General features: G+C 50.3%; 1 protein-coding gene across 1 annotated transcript in view; it reads right to left on the bottom strand.

Moving 5' to 3' along the window:
* The window catches only part of CSMD2 (CUB and Sushi multiple domains 2), a 241716-nt gene that overhangs the window by 151836 nt on the left and 66311 nt on the right, over window positions 1-23569 (bottom strand). The window contains exon 5 of the mRNA XM_041479143.1: window positions 21594-21801. Within this exon, the coding sequence (XP_041335077.1) occupies window positions 21594-21801 (208 nt within the window). The remainder of the gene's footprint in view (window positions 1-21593; window positions 21802-23569) is intronic.

Raw genomic sequence — 23569 nt, 5'->3', positions numbered from 1 at the left:
CTGCAAATCCAAACAGGTCCACAAGCAAGATTTAGTTTCTGCCAGGACTGGTGGCAAAATCTCTCCCTCCTAATCAGGTCTGGGCAGCCTCAGGACACATCTGGACCCTCTGCCCAGAGGAGATCAGGGCACTGAGAAGGTCCCAGCACAGCCACGGGCCTTGTTCAGCTTCAGGCACGAAAATGGACACAAACCCCCCTGAATCACCAATTCCAGGATGTCTTTATGGGTATTCCCATGATTAAACAAATACCTGGAGCAGCCACAAGCACAGGAAAAGCTCTGCAGTGTCTGAACATGTCCAAAGCCTGGTTTTCCTGGGCTCTGCTCCCCACAAATGATTTGTCCTTAACAATCACTGTTCCACGTGAAAATCCTCTAATAAAAGAGGAAACTGGAGCAATAAAGTTGCTTTATTCTGCTCTCTCTGGTGCAGACACCCCATAAAAGTGGTGGTGGGTTAAACCCAACCCCATGCTGGAGAAAGGATTGATGGATGTGTCCCACCCCAGCAGTGCCCTGTGTTTATTCCAGCCCTTCTAGCCCAGATTTCCCTGGACCTAAATGACCTATTTTGATGGAGTATGTAGGTAATCCAGGGACATGAACAAACATTGTGCTGAATTCAGATAAATGGCCTCGATTCAAAGTGAATTTTATAAATGACCCAGCCCAAGTGGGACAGCTCTGCCTTTATGTGCATTTTAACACAATGCACCCCTTAAGGCAATTGGGCTGAACAGCATCAATTCCACATTTAAATATAATTCCTGGGGAGGATCTGGAAAGAACACAGGAAAAAAAAAAAAAAAAAAAAAAGAGGCTAAATAAACCAAATCAGGGAAAGAGCAAAAGAGTTTTATTTGTAGCTCCTGAACTGTGGGAATTGGGGAGGCTGGAAAGTCTCTTAGGCTGAATTATTGAGATAATAAAGCACCTGCTGAAGGGACCTGTGACTGCTGGAATGAAATTATTTCACTGCCCCAGAATAATCACCAGGGCAGGTTCTCTTTGGAGAGCAAAGGAAACAAGGGAAGGAAGAGATAAATGGAATGCAAATCACCCTCTCCACTCAAAGGGAAAGCAGGGACATGAAAGGAACGAGGCTGGTGGGACAAACGGAGTTTATTTACCAGGCTGAGGCCACTGGAAAACAACTGGAGTGAACAGCAGGGGAACTGGGAATCCAGTTCTGTCCAGGCTGGATTTTGCCACGAGCCTGATGAGTCCTCGACCCCTCTCTGCCAGGGTTAACCAGCCCAGCAATTACACAAGTCCTAATTGTGCTGGAATTACACAATCCCAGAGTTATCCATGTGCAACTCAGGGATGACTCCCGACTTCCAAGGCTTCTGCTCCCCCATCTTCACCTTTCAGAGAGACAAGTTCCACAGAACAGGGGCCGTTTCATAATTTAGTACTTATGCAATCGGCTACATATGAATATTTAACACTACTGGGAACTTCAATAAATCACCTTGTACTCGGAATGAGTGGTCAAAATTCCAATTTGTTTTATTCATAGTCCTGTCCTCAGTCACAAGAATTCTGACAGGGACAGCCAAGCTCACCTCTGCCTGTGTAGGACTGATTTCACCTTTTGGAAACAGCCAAACAAACCACTGGGAATTTCTTTTCTTCCCAGACAAACCTGCAGAATGCTGTTGCATTCCCATCTGCTAAAGCGTAATTAATGAAGGCTTTTAAACCCACAGAACCTTTCAAATTAATGAAAAGTCCACCCAAATAAATTAGCCATGGAGTCCAAGGGCTGTGGATTTAAATAACAGTGGTTCTCCTGACAGGAACCAAGGAACAGCTGTCACAGACAATTATTTTTAGGGTTGCTACTAAACCATTTTCCCATTATCAGCTGCCACCTCGCAGCGGCGAACGGCGGCTCCACATTTTATCCTGACAAAAAATCCGAGGGCTCCGCTTCCCTCCTTGGGTGTTACAGGTTTGTAAAACACTGGGTGAGAAACGGAGCCAAAATCCTGGTGCTGGAGTAGGGGGGCCCTGGGTGAAGGGATGTGATGTCACCACCATGGCCACGACATCGCCACCATCACTGTGACATCATCACAGCTATGACATCATCTCATCCCTCCAGCCAGCAGGGTAACAGGAAGAGGGTGTGGCTCCTTCTGGTGGGCTTGGGAGACCTCATGTCGCCATGGCAGTGATGTCACCATGGCACATCCCGAAACTCTGTCCATAGAGTGTTCCTGACTCCACCAAACTGCTCCATCACCATGGCCGTGACATCACCATGGTTATGACATCAGCACATCCCTCCAGCCAAAAGGGTTACAGGGACCAGGCCTGGCTCCCTCTGATTTGCTCAGGGGACCACATATCACCATGGGACATCCCAAAATTCCGTCCATGGAACGCCCCCCAACTCATCCAAGATCTGCTCTGCCCCAATGGCAATGACATCAGCACCCCTCACACAGTCACAGGGACCAGGCCAGGCCTGTCCTGCTCGTCTTTGGGACCCTCATGTCCCAAAGGCCCTGTGATGTCACCATGGCACATCCCAAAATTCCATCCACAGAACACTCCCAACTCATCCAAGATCTGCTCCGCCCCCATGGCAATGACATCAGCAGCCCACACAGCCCACACAGTCACAGGGACCAGGCCTGGCCTGTCCTGCTCAGCTTTGGGACCCTCGTGTCCCCAGGGCCGCCGCCCACGCCAACGTTCCATCCACGGGAACTCTCCCACGCCAACACAAACTGGTTCCACCACGCTGGCTATGACATCAGCACACCCCTCCAGCCAATAGCATTGCAAGGAGCTGGCCTGGCCTGTCCTGATTGGCCGCTGGCAGCTGATGTCACAGAGCCGCAGTGACGCCAGCGTGGTGGCCCGGCCTGTTGTTGGCCTGCTGTGGCTCAGTGCGCTCCAGCGGCCACACTGAGGGGCAGCACAGCCCGGCACTCCTCCGCAGCGTTCCAGAGGAACTCCAGGCAGCCGGGGAGCAGAGCAGGAGCAGCCCAGCCTGGCCGGCCCCGCGCGGCCATGGCCCGGCCGGTGCGCTCGCGCCGGGGGCCCAGCACCACGATGCTCTTCCGCATCACCATCCAAAGGCCCGGCCGCATGCTGCGGCGGAGGCCCATGAGGGCACGCTCCAGGCTCCGGGTCAGGAGGGGAAGGCGCTTCGGGAAGAGCGTCCGCTTCAGGTCCTCCGGGCGCGCGCTGCCGCCCTTCTTCCTCTTCATGGAGAGGCACCGCCGGCGGCTCCAGAGGACCTACCCCAACCTTACCGTGGTGCAGACGGCCAAGAGGCTGGGCAGGATGTGGCAGAGGCTGCCCGAAGAAGACAAGGAAATGTACAAGGAGGCTGCTGAGCGCCTGAAGGGCAGGAGGATCCGCCGCCGCATGCCCAGGAGCCGGAGCAGGCCGAGGATGCCCGTCCGGAGAAGGGCCATGAAGGACCTCATGATCTCCTTCACCACCAAGGCGGCCAGCCTGCGGAATTTCCTCATGTCCTACCTGTGACTGCAGTTCCTGCCTGTGACTGCAGGTCCTACCTGTGATGGCAGTTCATACCTGAGATGGCTGTCCCTACCTGAGATGGCTGTTCCTTGGAAAGTCCCAATAAAGTTCCAAGTTGTTATTGCAGTAAACCCTGGCCCGCTGTGGTGTCTTTGGGCAGGGCACGAATTTGGGTTTAGCAGAGCTGGTGCTGTCGTGTTTGGCAGGGAGACTGAGGCGGGGTGGGGATGATGTTCCTGCGCATCCACAAGGAGAATAGCGATGACTTCTCCAAAGCACGAGTTAAAATAGGCTCCTTCTGCAAAGGAGGGATTTTGGTCCTCCAACAGCAGGTCCTGGAGCTGGGGAGGAGGCACAGTGAATGCCGATTGGGAAGCAGGAGGGTGCAGGGAACACACAAACATGGCTTTTCCCAGGAAAAAGCCTTGGGAAGGGGCACAAACTCAGAGCCCAAACCCGCACAGCTCCCTGACCCTGCTGGAGGAGCCTCAGAGAGGTTTCTCCTCTTGACCACAGCCTTTGCCCATGTTCCTTTAGGGATGATCACAGCCCATTCCTATGCAAGGTCACATCCCAGAGTCCCAGTCAACGCCACATTTTCCCCAAGCCCCAAAAGTCTCCAGCAAACAACTGCTGAGGTGCTCCTGTCCCTTATTCCACACAGCTCCTGAAGTGCTCCTGTCCCTTATTCCACAAACAGGATTCTGTCAGGTCTTTGCACACCTGTACCACCAGGACACATACCTAAAACCCTGGGATATGGTCCTAGGATACAGGTACAAAAGCTGGAGATATTAAGGGAAAACTGCAAGGCTGCCATGAGCTGGTAGCAGAGTGTTGAAGTGAGCAGCGACAAGAAATTTCACTTTAATGGTTCTCCTGCCTGCACGGCCGCTGAGAGCCTGACAGGATCCATCAATTAAAATCTATTCCCAGCTGCAGCAGCCGTGGCTCCAGCAGAAGGAGCAGCTATTTTTGGCCTGTTACAAATATGAAGTGGTCAGAAAGGCCCCAGATATCACCCAGCCAATTACGCTTTCCACGGAATCTTTGCGCTCCCCCATCCCTCAGCCTGCAAGCTCCATAAACAAGTGGCACTCAGGCAAAATCAGGCCCGGGGAAGTTGGAACATGGGTTCCACTCAATTGAACCCATCACACAGGACCGGTCCTGAGGAATGGCTCCAAATTCCTGCAGCTCTGCCTGCAAATATCCATTTTTTACAAGGACACCCAAATAAACTCCAAGTCTGGCCATTGCCACCAGTCTCTTCAGCTGAAACACCACCTGAGAGGCTGAGGGACAACTTTGCCAGCCCTGAACACACAATAAAATTCCAGTTATCTGCAGCAGGAAATCTTGTAGTGACAGGAAAACAGGAAGGGATGGGAAACAGTGCGCTGGAAATTGGTCGTTATCCACCTGGATGTGTTTCCCACTAATGGTGTGGAGACTAGAGATGGAAATAACTGTGAGAGCAAAGCATTAACAAGGAGAAATAACAGTTTGGGAGATGCCTTCCAGCAGCAGAGAGGAAACAATGATCTTGGAAGAGCTGCAGGCAGCTGATGGTGGAGGGGGGTAAGTGATAAATATGGATATTATGGGGGGAACATATCTCGGGGGCCTGGGGTGGGTTCCTTCCTCTGCTTTCCACACTGTAGTTAAAACCTGCAATAAACCAACTGCAGAAAATGGTTTCTCTCAGTACTGGCACAATTTTGGCTCGTTGGGAGCCTCGGCACCTTTTTCATGTGCTCAGAACTAGCGTTAATGGTGTTGTTACAGACCCAGGAATGTCACTTCTATCATCACGCTGCCTGCGTTGTCACTGCTCGGGGAAAAATTATTTTAAAAGACCTTGGAAATTGCCTGGACAACCTTCCCTTCAGGCCAGCTACATGGAATCACCTGAGAGCTGTCCAGGATGGGATTTGCTGTCCCTGTCCTTGGTATTTGCCGTCCCTGTCCTCTCCATGTGGGGGCTTCAAAGGGGACGAGTTTCAGAGCAGAAGGGAAAAGCCAGGAGTGACAGATTTTTATCCAAAGCCCTCCAAAATCCACTCTCCTGTGCCTGACCAGGGGCACAAACACACATCTGCCACCACAGGTGTCGGATCACAGGTGCAAGACAAACATTTGGGACTTCAAAGTTTGGGTAAACAACACAAAATTTCCTGTACCTTCCCGCACCCAAACTAAAAAATCCAATTATTGAGCACAAAACCACCGAGACGTGGCTGCTGCACTCGTGGTCCCATTGAGAACATGAGAGCTGTGCCTCTGCAGAGATCTCCTCTTGTTCTGAGGGAACAATGGCACTTCAGTCCCCCTCCCTCAGCCAGCTCCACTCTCCTCATGCCAGCAATTTTCCTTTTTCTGTGCACGAGATGCTCTTGTGTGGCAGCAATAGCAGGAGAAGCACTGGAGGACTCGTGAACAGCAGATTTATTTAATAAATTTCTCAGCACTGATGCTCCCACACGTGGCCTTGTCTGTGTTCATGGACACACCAGGAGTATCCCGCAGCTTGGCACCAAAACAAACACCCCAAACCAAGCCCTGCAATTCTTTCTGGAGGCTGCAGTGAGGATCTGAGCCTTTGAAGGAGCAGCTTTGGGATCGAGTTTGTGTCAGTGTCCGCAGAGGGTGATGAGAGTCAGCCCAGTCATTCCCAACAGCAAGAAGAGATTAGAGGGGGACCCTCTTCTCTCTCCTCACTCCTGGCCACCCAAAAAGGTTTTTGGGACCAATCCACAGCAGCCAAACCTGGCAGAAGCCTGCCTTAAACCCCCATTTAGGAACAGATTAATTCTGTATGACTGCTAGGCTTTGCAGGTTCCTTGTCACGCTTTAACTGAGATGTTACAACTTCAACACCCTTTGAAAAATCAGAGCTTGGAAGAGTTCTCTGCTCATTAACTGCCTGCCAAAGGATCCTCCTGCTCTCAAGAATCAATAACCTGCTTCTGTTCACAGCTTGATTTTAATGGGACCAAAAAGCCACAAGAGCTGAGAGCCACCAGGACCGCGGCGAGCGGAACAACAGCTCGGCTCTTTGAAGCCCATCTTGCAGGCAGGAAGGCACAGACCGAGCATCCCCGAGCTCATCCCCATCTGCACAGCTCGGGCTGCAGAGGCAGCACACCCTGCCCCCCTTGTTAGCTTTGATTTACATCACAGATCACCGCAGGAACGAGCTCCTTCCACACCCGGCACGGCCCAGCCCGCGCCAGGGATGCTCCCAACGCCATTTTCCAGCTCTCCCACTCCCAGGGGCAGCACAGATGATGGGGACAGGGAATCTCCAGTCCTTGGGGACAGGGAGTCCCCAGTCCCAGTTTGAGATGAGATAATGGAACAGGTTTTCCAAAGTGTGCCACCCCCACCCGACTCCAAACCCATCTGTTTCTTTTAGTTTCCCCCCAAAAAAATCAGCAGCTGAGTTATCAGAAGTGCAATGGGAGCAGCAGCTTGACAGACCCAGTTTTGGCTTTCCCAGAATTCATCATTTACATTGATGAAATACGGGTTGGCTCGTGAACTTCCTCATTCCACTTAAAGCCACAACATTCCAGTTCCATCAGGCAGGGATGGGTTCTGGCTGCAGCTCTCATGGGGAGGGTGTCAAACACCCCAGAATGTGTCAAACACCCCAGAATGTGTCAAATACCACAGAATCTGTAAAATATCACAGAGTCTGTAAAATCCCCCAGATTAAGAATATCCACATTATGGTTGGGGTTGGAATTCAATTATCTTTAAGACCCCTTCCAACCCAAATCATTCTAGGGTTAAAAAAAAAATATTAATTTATTTTCTACGTGAAAAATAAATCTGTCATCAGATAATCCCAAAAGAGAGCCCAACCACCAGGTAAAATGGGATTAATTATGTTTAAGAAATTGCTTGATTTGACAAAGTTCGTTGTCTATCCCTTTCCCATCAGCTGCACAGTCCCAGTGGCTGCTGGGGGAGTTGGGTGTGACTGAGATGGGGATGGCAAAGCTCTCATCTTAAAACTGGTGATGAATTTATTTGGATGGTCCACCAGGGGATGAAGATGTGATTCTTCTCCTGGGCACTATGGAATCATGGAATATTCTGGAAGGAACACACAAGAACCCTCCTGGCCCTGCACACACACCCCAGTGAAAGGAATGAGGGATTTGTCTTCACAAACCAACTGTGGGTCTGCTGATAAATAAAGTTAGATACAGAGGGATGAAAGAAAGAATGGGAAGAACCATAAATTCCACAGGAATTCTACTGACACAAGGAAAATTTAAAATGGGGGGTACACTTTAGAAGGGGGTCTGTATTAAGTGATTTGGGAAGTCTCTACCTCTCAAATACCTCGGCCAGTGAGGAAAGAGAAGAGAGGGAAATGCAGCTGGGAAATTGGGATAAAAAGGAGGCTGCAGCCTCTAAAAATTTGAAAGACTCCATGGAAATACCCCATGGCCTCTCCCTTTATCTCAATGAAGTTCCAGGACTCCTCTGTCTCCTTTTTGGACACAAACCTCTGGTGTTTGTGGATGAATTTTCCTGGCACCAACAACCCCAGCCTGTGCCTGGCAGCGTGTGAAGAGAAGAACACTCTCCCCACTCAGGCCCTGTGAGGTTTTTATAGCCAGGGGTGACCAAACCTGTCAGGCTGACCCCAATCCTCAAGGAATCACTGCAGAGTTCCCTGCCGGTGCTGCGTGAGAGGCAGCCCTGCCTCCCAGCCACACCAAACTCATCACTCTGCTCTCCAGAGCAGCTTCACCAGTGGCCAAAGCCCTGGCAGGGCTGAGCATCACAACCTGAGCTGAGCAGGGTCTGGGGCTGCTCCATGAAGAGCTCTCAACACCCCAGGGCACAGATCTGAGCTGCCAAGGCAGCAGAACAAGAACTGCACAAGGGCAAAATGTCCTTTTTAAGAAGCCTCTGTGGGTGACCTTAACACAACGTGAATTCTTTCCAACTGCAGAAACTCTTGAGTGCTGCCAGTGGGTTCTGCTTTATTATTTCCTGCTTTTTAAAGCTGCTTTCTGTCTGCCCTTTGCTACTCTGAGCTTCTCTTGCTCTCCCAGCTCCTCAGAGATCAATCTGCACCTTCTCCACTCAGCTGACGTGAGTTGTGTCACTGCTCACTTGCCTATCATTCCCTATTTCCAAGGGTCTGATCAGATAAAAAATCCTGAAACGTTCTCCAGTCAGAAATGAAGCAGAATTCTGGGAAAGGAGCAGATACTGGGTCCACTTTCTGCTGGGGAAAATAAAAATCCACCTTTACCACACGGGGCCAGTGATGTTCTGTGCCTCCATTAATGCTGTGGGAGATGGGGCAGAGCCCTGCACAAAGCTCTGGGAGCAGCTGAGGGACCCCATGGGCACATTCCCACCCTGGAGAAAGGGGAAAAGGGACAACCCTGAGCAGTTCAGAGGAAACTCCACGTCCTGCCCCAGAGGAGGGGAGATCCCATGGAGCTGGCAGAGCCCTGAGCTCCTGAACCAGGCAGGTTGTGCCATCAGTGCCACCAGCAGCATCCTGGGCTGCAGCCAACCTGGAATTCTGTGGAATTCCCATGTTCCAGGAGGATCTGAGCACCTTTTTTTGGAAGATCTGAGCATCTTTTTTTGCAGGATCTCCCTGCTCACCTCAAGCCAGGCACCTGACAAGAACCTGCAGGACAGGAGCAGCCCCAAGCAGTGACAGCTTTATTTGTGCTGCTGCCTTTAAATCAAACCTGGTGCAGCCTCAGAGCAGCCAAATCCACCAGGAAATTCCCAGAATCATCCACAGTTTAGATGAACTCTCTCCCTTTTCAATCAATAAAGTGCCATTAAGAGCCTGTTCTGAGCTGGATGTTGCTGATGTTCGAGGAGTGCAGCCCTGGCAGACTGCTCCAGATTTTTTCCCTAATTTGGATTAAATTTGGGTTCAATTTGGATTAAAATTTGGATTTTGCTGGGAGGAGTCTTCAAAACACCAACTATGCAAACTCTGACTCCTCCTCACCTGCAAGTCCAGGGGAATTTTAAAGCTCTGCCAGGTCAGGTTCTGGTCTGGGGTTTCACACACTCTGGAATTTCCCACTGCTTTTACTGCTCGCTATAAACTGTTTTGGGATCAGAAGGAAAATATTCAAGTGGAGTAAGAAACACAAAAATTCCCAATTCCAAAATGTTTCAGGCTGGTTTATGTTCCAGTCAAGGAAACCTCCAAGTTTCAGGATACAACCAGGAGCCCAGCCAAGGCTTTTACATGCCCAGAGCAGCTGGTTATGAGCAACATTTTTAGAAAGAAAACCTAAAAAATCCCATTTGGAATCTCCTAAACTTCCCACCAGGAAACACCTTGGAGTCAGTGGAGCCTTGCTTGTCTTTCCCAGAGATTTGCTGCAGTTTTTCCGAGATTTAGGAAGATGGATTCTTGGCAGTTTGGCAGAAAAAAAACAAAATAAGTTACTTTCCTGGCAACTTGCTAAAATCAGAACTTGCATAAAGGAAGGGGAAAAATGCCAAAAGCAAAGCAAGGCCTGGCATCCACAGCAAATGCAGAATCCGTGAGTTTGTCCCTTTGGACTCAATTAGTCCAAATTTACAAAGAATGACACCCATAAAGATGTTAAACATTAACAAAACTTCTGCTAACTCGCTTCAAAATGAATTTTAATTGCAAGCTGTTTGATACATTGCAGAATTTAATGAGGGTTTTATTCTGCCCACAAAAATTCCGATATATTAATTTCAGGCTAAAAATCTATAGTTCCTTAAAAGCCTGAGAGAAAAAATAATCAATGACAGAATGTTCTAAATGCCAGTCACTCAGATCGTTCTGCTTTTGAGTTTCTGGGGGGGCAGATATTGAGCACAGCCCCTCCTGCTTCAACATTTCTGCTTTTAAATGGGTTTTTGAGGGAATGTGGCAATACAGATCACGGAATTGTTAAGGCTGGAAAAGACTTTTAAGATGATCAAGTGCAGCCATCAGACTCAGGAGCTTTTTCTCTCTTCAACTGGAGACACGGGTGAAATCAGAGGGTGAAATATCAGAGTTTCAGAAGAGCAGCAGATTTATCCTCAGCTTGTGCACATCAAACAAGTGGGAGAGAGGGGGGAGCAGGGGGACTCCCTAGATCAGGAGCCCCTTCCCAAGCCCAGCTCTCACCCAGGGAACCAGGGCACATTCCCAAATGCCAGGGCTGGGCTGGAATGGGCATCCAGGCACTGCTGATGAGCAGGGAAATGCAGAGCCCGGGGAGGTTTCACTGGGAATGTTCCAGTTTGCACTGGGACAGCAGAACTGGCAGCACTACCAGCAGGTGTGGGCACCCACCTGGGCACAGGGCACAGAACACACCTGGGCACAGGACATAAAATCTACCTGGGCACAGCACCCAGCACCCACCTGGGTACAGGACACAGAATCTATCTGAGCACAGGACCCAGCTCCTACCGGGGCACAGGGCACAGAATTTACCTGGGCACAGGACATAAAATCTGCCTGGGCACAGCACCCAGCACCCACCTGGGTACAGGACACAGAATCTATCTGAGCACAGGACCCAGCTCCTACCTGGGCACAGGACACAGAATCTGCCTGGGCACAGGGCACAGAATCTACCTGGGCATAGGACACAGCTCCCACCTGAGCACAGGACACACCTGGGCACAGAACACACCTGGATAGAGAATCTACCTGCCCCAGCACCCACCTGGGCACAGCACACACCTGGACACAGGACACAGAATCTACCTGGGCACAGGACACAGCTCCCAGCTGGCACAGGACTTAGAATCTACCTGGGCACAGCCCCCACCTAGATCCAGGATCCACCTGGGCACAGGACACAGAATCTATCAGGGCACAGCCCTGATATCCTGTATACACCTACATACAGGATCCACCTGGCACAGCACCCACCTGGGCACAGCATCCACATGGGCACAGCACACATCTGGGCACAGGACACAGAATCTATCAGGGCACAGACCCTACCTAGATACAGGATCCACCTGGGCACAGGAAACTTCTGGCACAGCATCCACCTGGCCACAGCACCCACCTACATACAGTGTCCACCTGGGCACAGCATCCATGGGCACAGGACACATCTGGGCACAGGACACACCTGGGCACAGCACCACCCTGGGCCACCTACATACAGGATCCACCTGGCACAGCACCCACCTGGGCACAGCATCCACATGGGCACAGCACACATCTGGGCACAGGACACAGAATCTATCAGGGCACAGCCCTGATATCCTGTATCCTAGATACAGGATCCACCTGGGCACAGGAAACTTCTGGCACAGCACCCACCTGGCCACAGCACCCACCTACATACAGTATCCACCTGGGCACAGCACCCACCTGGGCACAGGACACACCTGGGCACAGCACCACCCTGGGCACAGCACCCACCTGGGCACAGGACACACCTGGCACAAAGAACTCCTGGTATAGCACCCACCTGGGCACAGCACCCCCTGCCCAGCACCCACCTGGGCACAGCACCCACGTGGGCACAGCACCCCCTGCCCAGCAGCAGGAAACCCAGAGGAGCAGCAGAGACCCCGAGCATCCCCAGTGCCCCCCTGTCCATCCCTGGGAGCAGCTCCTGGCCCCGTCCCTGTCCCAGCAGCCCAGCCCTGCCCCTCTCTCCCAAATCAGCTTTGCCATCTCCAGCCTCCCCCTCACCCATCACAGAGCAGCTCTGAAATCTCTTTCAAGATTTCCCTTTGGTTTCCCCTTGCCTTTGATTCGCTTCCAGGCTCCAGAAATTCCAGTGTGGCTTTGAACAAATATCCTTTGGATTTTAAACTCACACAAAGCTTCTGTGACTGGGCAAAAACCCCCAAATCCTCTGTGAACGCTCCCCTTCCCACAGGGCTGTTTGGAGCACAGGGCACTGCTCCAGGATCAATGGGGGTAATTTATTCTCTGACATTACACAGGGAACAACCTGATTTCCAAATTCCTTCCTGCCAGCTTCCAGCCTGAAGAACTTCTGTTATTTTTTCTCCCCTTTTAAGAACAGCTGACTTATCAAAACCAGGTTTTTCTAAGAGAAAAGCACAAGCTAAGCCACATTACAATAATTGAAGCTATTAATTACCTTTATGCTTTTCTTTTTTTAAGGGAGATCTTTAATGCAGGTAATTCTGGCTAAAAGAGCTAATTTGAGCTGCTCCATCATTTAAAAGATGATTATAAAATTAATTTAGAAAGAGTGGAAGAAAGACAAAGGGACAAAGGAGAGCAGGAAGAGATGGGTATTCCCCCTGTGCTCCAACTGGGAATTATCAAAGGAACGGGATTATTTTAAAATAACAGAGAGGGCTGATGGTGTTTTTAGGTTTTTTTTAACAATTTATTGCATTTTCCAGAGAAGCTGTGGATGTTCCAGCCCTGGAAGTGTCCCAAGCCAGGCTGGATGGGGCTGGGAGCATCCTGGGATGGTGGAAGGGTTGGATGGGATGGGAATGGATGGGCTTGGAGCTCCCTTCCAACCCAAACCCTTCTGGCATCCCAGAACTTTACACATGCTCCTCTTTTACAGATGGAGAGAAGAATTCAGGAAGGGACACTGGGAAGGAATTCCTCCCTGTGAGGTGGGGAGGGGCTGGAAAAGGTTTTCCAGAGCAGCTGTGGCTGCCCCTGGATCCCTGGCAGTGCCCAAGGCCAGGCTGGACAGGGCTTGGAGCAGCCTGGGACAGTGGAAGGTGTCCCTGCCATGGTAGGGCATGGAATGGGATGGGATTTAAGGTCCCTTCCAACCCAAACCCCTCCACGATTCTGTGGGAATTCCAGCCAGTAAAGCAATCCATGGACACGAATTGCCAACAGCACTTTGTTTATTCCTAATCCTCCAATATTTACTGATGTCCTGGGCATCTTCCTGATCCCCACTCCAAACCCAGCCACCAGAAAGGTCCCTGGGAGGCCAAAATCAACCCACAGTGAAACAGCCAAAAGTGTCACAGCCAAGCCCAGCAGGAGCTGAAGAGATCCCAACCTGCCAGGACAGAACAGAACTGTGCCAAGGAGCAAAACCCAGCTCAGGATCTGCCTCCATCTGGGCTCTGGGCAGGCTGATCTGAGCTCAGATCTCACTGAAGTGCCTGCTTTGAACAGCTGATGGAGCAGCTTTGTCTGGGGCACACAAATGTCCCCGTGCCAAGAGCCAGCAGTGGTGGCAGCTCCCAGGGCAGGCAAACACTGGATTTGGAAGCCTGTGAAATTCATGATTATCACAGAAATCCCACCTATTCCTGCTGACAGCTATTCCCAGAGCCGGCTTTTGGACCAATTCCTTAAGGAAACATCAAGCCCTGGAAAGGAAAACCTTCCCCTGTCCTGAGGATGCTCAGTTGGGTTTCACCCCTCAGGTCTGACCCTGCTGAGGGGAGGCTGCAGTGACCAACCCCAAACTGAAATTAAAGCAGTTCCCCCTCCCTCCAGGGATCCAGCAGCTCCCAGGTGAACCCTGGGTCCAGACTGGAAAACAGACTCTGCACTTCCCTCCTCATCCACTGACCCCTGCCAGGGCATCTTCAGCTTCTAAAGCAGCAGCAGCAGCAAAGCAAACAAGAGGGAAAAGGGTTAATTTTTGCCACATTAACTGCAGGGTTGGGACTCGAGGACAAGAGGCCCCCAGGCCTGGACTAGAGCTGGAAAATGGAGAAGTTTGGCTGAATTCTAAATAATAGATATGGGGTTGTACTCCAGATGTGTCAGGACACAGAGATGCCAGATATTAATGGAGATGTCAATGAATAAATACAACACAGTAGTGTAAAAAGACACCAGGAGTGACAGATACAACAGCCCAGCTCTGAAAACAGACCAGGAATAACAGACACAACAGCCCAGCTCCGAGAACACATCAAGATTAACAAATCCCAGCTCTGGAAACACAATTCCAATTGCTAACTTTGTTTTTTCCACGCTGTGGCCACACTTTGTTTCCTCTGCCCTCTCAAGAGGAATTGCACCAAGACACATTGGTGTTTCCCTACTCTTTGAAACGCTGATATTTTCCTCCCCTGAGGCCCAGACATCCCCTAAAACATCATTTTAAAGGCAGAGGGATGAATTCAGCACGGAATGGATCCATCAGTGGTGATTCCCAGCTCCAGGGAGTGATGGAAGGCGAGCCCAGGGAAGGGACACGTGCTGGGATCCGGGGAGCAGCTGCAGCAAACCCAGCCAGGCAAAAGCCAGCAGGCAAAGAGCATTTAAACCGCATTTTGTGAGGCAGCTGACGTCTGAAAACAAAGTGATTCCATCCTTGAAACAACTTGTAAATAGCAGAAAAACATCCCTGAGTGGGGCCTGGAGAAAGCCCAGCAGGGAGAGGCCTTTGAAAGCATCCGAGGTGTCTGCGCTGCTCCCTTTGAAGCTGCAGATAAGGGAGGGTGTAGAACACGAGTGTTATCAGCTCTGGCAGACACATCCTGACACCAAAACGCAGCTCCCTGGATTCCTGTGCAAGGAGAGACCTCCCTGCACAGGCACAGCTCAGCCCAACGGCGTGAAAATGACAGGAATTGGTGTCTGAACATGAAAAAAAAAGGCACAGACAGCTCCTGGAGCAGCTCGGAGTGAAGGCACTGATCTTCCCCACCAACGTTTGTCCAAATCCTTGCTTTAGCTGGGAGGAATCAGTGTTCTGCTGTGACAGTGTTTTAAAGAGAATCCCAAATATTCGACTTTTTACAACCCCAAACATCATCTGCACTTACTTAAAGCTTCCTTCCCCTGCCAAATCTGGGTATTATTCACTGCTTTACAGTCTATATTTTGGGTCACATCCTGAAGGAGGCTCCAATATTTTTCTCAGCTTCCAGCCAGGCGTGTCAGACTCAGTCTCAGTCTCAAAAAAACCTCTTTTTAGATTACAGCTATTGAGGCTCCTTGCCCCAGCCTGTTGTTTTGGGTTTTTTGGGTTTTTTTGTTTTTGGTTTTTTTTTTTTTACTCTTCCAACATGTGTTTGCAGGACAAACACAGAAAAAAAAATAAGAATGAATTAATGACCTTCAGGGATTTTTTCCCCCTCCACTGTCACAGGCTTCCCTGCCCTTCATCCCTTGGGATTCAGGATCACACAACAGTGACCCTTCCATGGGGATCTTTGCCCCTGAGGTGACCAAACAACAAAGAAGGGACAAATTGGGATAAAAAAGGCAATTAAACCATTATCAGGGTCACTTTTCAGCCTAAAAGCATCTCCTTCCCAATCTGAATATTCATTAAAAGCTTTCCACTGTGCAGCAAATGGAATTCATCAAGTTAATGCATGGAAAAGTAATTTTGGGGGGAGAGTGGGATGGGATGTGATCCTGTTTGATTGGATTGAAGGGGACAGGTCATGGGGCCTTGTCCCAGGGGTTTGTCTGTCCCTGCCATGTCCCAGGGCAGGATTTGGGAAGCAGATGCTTCCCAGAAGGAGGAATGGCAGCCAGGAGCAGGGAGAAGTGAGTACTGCTGACCCATGTTCCACGACCTGGGGCAGGAGCTGAAACCTTCCCTTCCCTCCAGGAATATCCACCAGCTGTGGAACTCCTCCAAATCCCTCCTTTCCCTTCCTTCCAGCATTCCCAACTAATTCTGCAGTGCCAGGAGCTCTGGGACAGCGTATGAGCACAAACCTCTCTGTCCAAAGCATTCCCAATCCTTGAACTTGTCACCAGCACCGAGGATGCTCAGGGATGGTTGGAATTCCCTTGGGAAGCCATCAGCTCTGCCTCCTGCATTCCAGAGCTCCAGCAGGGAGAAACAGCTCCCTGACCCACAAATTCCTGCTTTTCACAGAGGAAATCCATGTTCAAATAAGGCCTGGAGTGCAGGAATTCCAAAGATTGGAATTTCCTCACCACCTCCCAGGAACTGGAAGTGCTCTGGTTCCAGCTTCTCCAGAATGTTCTGTGCAGGGAATGAACCTTCCAGGAGAAAAGGAGATCTTGCCAGAAGACCATTTCCCACTAAAGCAAAGTTTTAGAACTTTGAAGCCTTTGTGGGATTCGTTTCCAATTAAAAGCACATAAATGCTCGGGAAGAAAAACGATGGAATTAAATAAGGAAGTCAATTTTGCAGATTCCAAAGAAGATGTAACTGACATTTCCAAAGCCACTTCATCCACGTTTCCCAGTCCTATGGAAAACACTTCCTATGGAAGAAAAACATCTGAAAATTACAGATAAAGCATCCAGGAGTTCTTGTAATACGGAAGCTCCAATCATTGCACAGGGAAAGGAAACTTTCCCCATTTTTCTGGGTTTTAAGTGGTGATGAAAGAATTTCTTTCAAGGCACACAAAAACCTTCCCAGCTCCAGCCTCGTGCACGCCCAGGGCAGGATAATTCTTGTCAACTCGCAAATAAAATCAATTAGAGCCTGGAAAAATTCTGCCAGAGAGTGGCAAGTGTGAGATGAGAACCATTGGGAAGCAATCTGCTTTTCAGAATCCCTGCAAGGAACAGCAGCTGCTGGGGAGGCACAGGGGGCAGAGAGGGACCATCCTCTGGGAAAAGCCTGTAGGATCCTGTAGAAAGATGCACAGGGAGCAGGAACACATCCCAAAGCACAAAATCCTGCCTCTGGAGCCAGAGCCCTTGCACGGACTTCACAGGCAGCTCCGAGATGAAAACCGGGAGCTGAAAGCTCCGAGGCCACCACGGCGGGATCAGAAGCTGCTTTGATATAAAGAGAAGGGGTTGGTTCATTAGGAGCTCACACTGAGGAGCTTTTCACCACCCCATCAGCAGCTCCATGTGAAGCTGTGACCTCCAGGACCTGCAGCTCTGAGAGCACAAGGTGTGTGCAGAGAGAGGGGACGGGATGAGGGAATCTCGGAGCATCCCAGAGCTTTAATGACTTTTGGGAGCCACTTAGGAGACAGATTCAGGTGCTGGGGAGGGAAGGGTCAGCTGCACGTAGGGATGGGAAAAGGAAGTTGAGTGGAGCTGCTGAAATGCTGATGGCTCCTGCAAAAATCTTCCCCCAAAGTCTTCCCAAATAGGGAAATCAGAGAACATGGAAATGAGGGAATTTCAGGAATGCTGCTCCAGGAAGGGCTGATGGCTCCAAGGGGTCTCAGGAAAGAAGAGAATTTCAGGAATGCTGCTCCAGAAAGGGCTGATGGCTCCAAGGGGTCTCAGGAAAGAAGAGAATTTCAGAAATGTTCCTCCAGAAAGGGCTGATGGATCCAAGGGGTCTCAGGAAAGAAGAGAATTTCAGAAATGCTCCTCCAGGAAGGGCTGATGGCTCCAAGGGGTCTCAGGAAAGAAGAGAATTTCAGAAATGTTCCTCCAGGAAGGGCTGATGGCCTCAAGGGTTCCCCTGAGCTCAGCTCCAGGAAAAAAACCCTGCTCCTGCAAAAATCTTCCCCCAAAGTCTTCCCAAATAGGGAAATCAGAGAACATGGAAATGAGGGAATTTCAGGAATGCTGCTCCAGGAAGGGCTGATGGCTCCAAGGGGTCTCAGGAAAGAAGAGAATTTCAGGAATGCTGCTCCAGAAAGGGCTGATGGCTCCAAGGGGTCTCAGGAAAGAAGAGAATTTCAGAAATGTTCCTCCAGGAAGGGCTGTTGGCCTCAAGGGTTCCCTGAGCTCAGCTCCAGGAAAAAAACCCTAAAATCAACCAGAGGAACCTGGAATTCCAAGGTTCTTGGTTCTCCCAGGCTCACCTGGTGCACGGGCACTTTTGTTTTCACCCACTGCCCAACATCTGGAGCCTGTGTTGCCTTCACATCTGGCACAGCAGTGCTGGAAGTGAGTGCAATGATTCACATGCACGTGTTGGGGCAGGTTCCTTTTCCAGGGAATCACGGGGTGAAGCCAAAAGGAATTCTACAGAAATGAAGCGAAAAAAACCAGAGGAGAAGAAAAGATTTTGTGCAAGGGAGGAAAATGCAGCGCCAAGGTTGGAGAGGCAAAAGGAAGACGAGGCACTGAGGGGGAGGAACTGAACTCAGACAGGAATAAACTCCCTGGATTTGGCCGTTCCTCACTTGCAGCCTTGCTTCTCCCACCACATTCCCTCAGCATGGGACTATCAACAGAAAACCAAGGAGGAGAAGCTGGATCCCAGGGGGAATGACAAGGGAAGGCTCAAGGAGTGGGAGGCATTGGGGCAATGTGACAGCTGATGCAACTTTCCTAAAATAAACCCAAAAAGGCTCAGAGCATTTTGTGATCTGAAGCCCACGACACCAGGATAAAGCAGCAACAGCAGCACAATTCCCAGTGAAAATCCCAGTCCCTCCCACCCAGCCAAAAAAACACACCATGGATAGAAAAGATCTGGAAAGCCTCGTTATTGAAGCTAAAAGTAAATTTCATCCTAAAAGTAAATTTGCCACCTAAATTTTCCAATCAGAAACATCTCCTGAAGCTCCAGAACACCCCAGACAGATCAGAGACATATTTTGGGGTGTTCTGGGTGCTCAGTCTGATGGGTTTTGGGGTGTGGAGCTCTGAGCAGGTGCCACAAACCAGGAACAATCAGCAGCAATTCCCAACAGCCTCAGCACTGGGAATTCCCAGCTCCAGCAGGTCCTGACACAAAGCCCTGGAGGGACCTGAGCTGCTCTGGGGGATTTTCTTCTTTTCCAGGATTTAGAGGGAGGAATTGCACTGATGCTGCCAGATCTGCCAGGGACAAGAGAAGGGAAAGGAACCCCATGGATGGAAGAGAAGAAGAAGAAGAAGAAGTCTGGGGGTGAGGATGCCAGAGAAGCCCAGAGTGGACTGGACTGGAAGGACCTCCAAGATCCTCTGTTCCCACGGGATCAGGTGCATTGCACACCCTGGGGACAGGGCAAGGTCACACCTGGATGGCCCAGAGGAGAACAGGGCATCATCTCCTGCCGTGCTTCCCATTCCACCTCCCAGCCTGGAGAGCCCACCTGGCCCTTCCTGACGCCACAGGCTCATCCCACCCTGCTCCTTCCCCCTCCTGCTCCCTGCTCAGCTCAGCAGGATTTTATTTCTCACCTCCCAAGGCAATCTGGGCCCAAGGTCCCCTGGCAGAGCCGTGGGAGCAGCTGAAAGAGCTGTAAAAGTGATTTTATTAATCTGTCTCAAACAGCTCCCTTGGAATTCTTCCTGCAGGATTCACATCCAACAGGTTGGGGAGCAAAGGAAACCCAGCTCAGGATTCTCCAGGCTGTGGGAGGGATGTGGAATTCAGGGATGGGAAATTCAGGGATGGGAAATTTGTGGATGTGGAATTTGTGGATGTGGAATTCGGGGATGGGAAATACAGGGATGGGAAATTTGAGGATGTAGAATTCAGGGATGTGAAATTCAGGGATGGGAAATTCGGGGATGGGAAATCTGGGGGATGTGGAATTTGGGGATGTGAAATTCAGGGATGGGAAATCTGTGGATGTGGAATTCAGAGATGTGAAATTTGGGGGATGTGGAATTTGGGGATGTGAAATTTAGGGATGTGAAGTGCAGGGATGTGAATTTCGAGGATGGGAAATTCAGGGATGGGAAATTTGTGGATGTGAAATTTGTGGATGTGGAATTCGGGGATGGGAAATTCAGGGATGTAGAATTCAGGGATGGGAAATTCAGGGATGGGAAATTCAGGGATGCACCACACCAAGCAGGAACAGCTGCTGCCGGGGGGAATTCCTGCTGCTGGGGCCAGGGGATCCCAAAAAGGGCTGAGCTCATCCAGGGAATGTGCTGGGAGGAAAGGCAGCCCCAGGGATGCAGCACATGCACACCTGGAGGGGGAGCAGGGATGCAAATCCATCATTTCTCCCTCCAACGAGCTCCAGAGTGACACCTGTAAAACTTAAACCAGGCTTTAATCTCAGTTTTAAGGACTGTGTGTGCACTGCAGGCTCAGCTCAAAGCCGGGCTTACATTCCCCACAATTTAAAGTTTTTTTCCCTGCTGTATTTACAAGGAGTTTATTAATTTTATTTTTTTTTTTCCAGCAGGTTCCCTCTGCCAGGCTTTGTTTTATTTTTGACATGACAAGACACAGCTCTGCTTTGGCAACACCTCCAGGCTGAATAATGTTTTTTAACCAGCTCCATCCATCTTCCCAGCCAGCACAGCTGAGTGCCTACGAACCAACAGTGCCCTAAAATATTAATGCATTCTAATAAAACCAGCCCGGGCTTTTTTTCATCAAACAGCAACATCTAATTTTCCAAGGGGGCCTGAGAACAGTAAACAATTGGGACGTGGTAAATGGCAACTTCCCTCCCATCAATACAGCCTAAACACTCCAATCCTGCTCCCTCAGAATTGCCAGCCAGGATAAATCACTCAAATAAATGGGATTTGCAACAGGATCCTCACAAATAATCACAATTTAACTCGCTGCTGATAATCCCAGGCAACACCTGATTATTTCAAAAGCTTCATTCTTCCCTTCCAGAGGGATGTTGGGTTTAAATCCAACTTCCAGGACCTTCCACTTGCTGCCAGTCAGGACTTTTAACCATTTGCAGAGTGCAGTTGATCACTGTGTCCTTTGCTATAAAACCAACAGGAGGAACACATCGAATTCCCTCTGCAGTTCCTTATTTCTCCTGCCTTCAGAACACTGGGGTGGCTTCTGAATATTGAAAATATTGGCTTTTACCCCAGATCAAAGCAATATTTCTGAGAGCATTTTCCAGGCAGCCCCTGGGATGAGGGGGGGTTGGAATTCTGTCTCCTGTCCCAGGGGCAAGTGGATCTGGTGAAACATTTCCACAAGTTCCTCAACACCAATGGGTTTAGCAATCATCAGAACATTTAACAAAACCAAGGCTTGAGTGTGGCAGGGTTTGAGGGGTTCTCAGAGGTTGGGTGATTTTGTTTGGGTTTTTTTTTAATCTTTCTTCTTCTACCCATCCACACCACGACCCTCATTGCAGACAGCAGGACTCAGAGCAGCCAATGCTCACTGCACAGTTTGCCAAGCAAACCCCAAGTTCCAGAAGGAAGCCACAGGGAATAATTGGCAATTTCTCCTCCTTCAGGCCCAAACTGCTCCCTCTGAGCACCCTGTGAAGTTTGGCTCTGCCCACACAAACCACGAGTCCCCTACAAGGAATGAACACAGCAGGAACCTACCAGAGCGAGGATCCCTCCGTGCCAGCAACTTCCAGGACATCATATCCATCCTCCAGCTGAAAATCCATGAAAACCAGGGCAATGGTGTCCCCAGGCTCGGCCAGGATGGTCCAGGTGCAGTCTGCATTGTTGCCATACTCCAGGGGGAAGTGAGGGCTGGAGATGATCCCGCTCTGGCCCCGCAGGGTCCCTCCGCACGCGTCGTCGGCTGCAACAGAGGCAAGGGGTGAGCCCTGGGGTGCCCAAAGTCCAGCCCAAAGTCCCAGGCAAACCCCAGAGCTTGGGGCAGGGAGGGTCACTGCCACTCTTAAGGATGGAGGTGATGCCTCAGGTTTTAGGTTTTGTGTTTTTCAGGTTCTGTGCTGCTTTAGTGTGCACTTCTGAGCTTCATATCAGGGGATGGTGAGCTCTCTGCACAGAGCAGGGAGACAAAACAATTCCTGCTCCAGCTGGGCACCAAGGAGAACTACCCAAATCTTAGGCCCAAGAGCACAAACAACATGGACTGAAGAGAGAAAAACAAGAGGGATGGGACTTCATAACCTAAAGCCGTAATTGGGCAATTAACTCCAATATGCAAATGAAGCAGAACTTATAAAAGTGAGAGACCTTATGACCAGTCATCCATTTTTGGGACCATTTTGGTTCATCTTGGGTGAAGCCCTGGCTGGGCTCTTGTGCTGCCCACGGTGGATCCATTGAGGAGATCCTTTTAATAAATCCCTGCTTTATTCTTTAGCTCTGTCCAGCCTCTGTTCTAACTCAGCCTTCACAAGGAATCAAAAATGTAGAGGGATGCAAACTCAGCTGCAGGCACAGCTCCACCAGAGCAGCTGAAAAGCACATTTTGTGCTGCCTTTGGAGCCATTCCCTGGATCTTCCTCCTCCCTGGAGCAGCTCAGGTGCCACCAGCCCCAGTGCTGGACTCCAGACTGAAGGACAGCGTTGAAATCAAACACGAGTTTGGCACTTCAGGGTGGAAATGCAAAGCTGGGCTTTTCCTCCAGCTGGAGAGGGGATCTCAGCAATGGAAATTATGCCAACCCTCAGCTCCAGCACCAGCTGGGGTCAGGATTAATCCCTCCCTCCCTGGGGTTTCCTCCACAAATGCTGAACGAAGCTGGGCAAGGAGAAGACTCTGGGAAACGCTGTCAGAGCAGAGGGAACTGCTCCCTCCAGCAGGGAATTCCCTTTTCTCCTACCGAGGTGTTGCTTTGGCCGTTCTCAAGGTGGAATTTCAGGGAATCTCAGGGGAATTTCAGGGAATTTCAGGGAATTTCACCTTTTAGAGGGTCCAGAGGAGGGCCAGGAATGGTGAAGGGGCAGGAGGGGCAGCTGAGGGCACTTGGGGTGTTCAGCTGGAGAGGAGGAGGCTGAGGGCAGAGCTCAGAGGGGCTGCAGCTCCTCCTGATGGAATATTGGGATGGATTCAGGGCAGGGTTCTTCCCCCAGAGGGTGTTGGGCACTGGCCAGGCTCCCCAGGGAATGGGAACATTCCCAAGGCTGCCAGAGCTCCAGGAATGTTTGGACACCACTCTCAAGGTGGGATTTTGGGGTGTCTGTGCAGGGCCAGGAGCTGGAATCAGTGATCCTCCATCCCCTGAATTGGTGAGTATTTTCACCTCCAATGAAACTCAAAAAATAAAATTAAATTTTAAAAGTATTCTAGAAGTGACAAAGACCATCCTAATTTGGAGAAAAGCATCGTAATTGATCATAAAAAACCATCAGGGATAAGCAGCCCTCTCTCAAATCACTCTGAGCCCTCCCCTCAAACACTCCTGGCCCCAAACCAGCAGGGAAATGCCCCAAAAAAACCCCACTGAGAGGCACAACATCTCCGTGCCTTGTAACCCATCCAAAGGAGCATTAAAAACATCCCAAGCAACCAATATTTGCTCACTTGAAGCCCCAGCTCCACGGCCCAGGGGCTGATTGATTGCACAGGCAGAGTCAATAAAAGGAATCAATAGGAG

The sequence above is a fragment of the Pyrgilauda ruficollis genome, unplaced genomic scaffold (genome assembly GCF_017590135.1).
Source record: "Pyrgilauda ruficollis isolate IOZ18807 unplaced genomic scaffold, ASM1759013v1 scaffold48, whole genome shotgun sequence".
Taxonomy (NCBI): Eukaryota; Metazoa; Chordata; class Aves; order Passeriformes; family Passeridae; genus Pyrgilauda; species Pyrgilauda ruficollis.
Note: the sequence above shows the minus strand (reverse complement) of the source record. Positions and strands in the feature narration are given on the sequence as shown.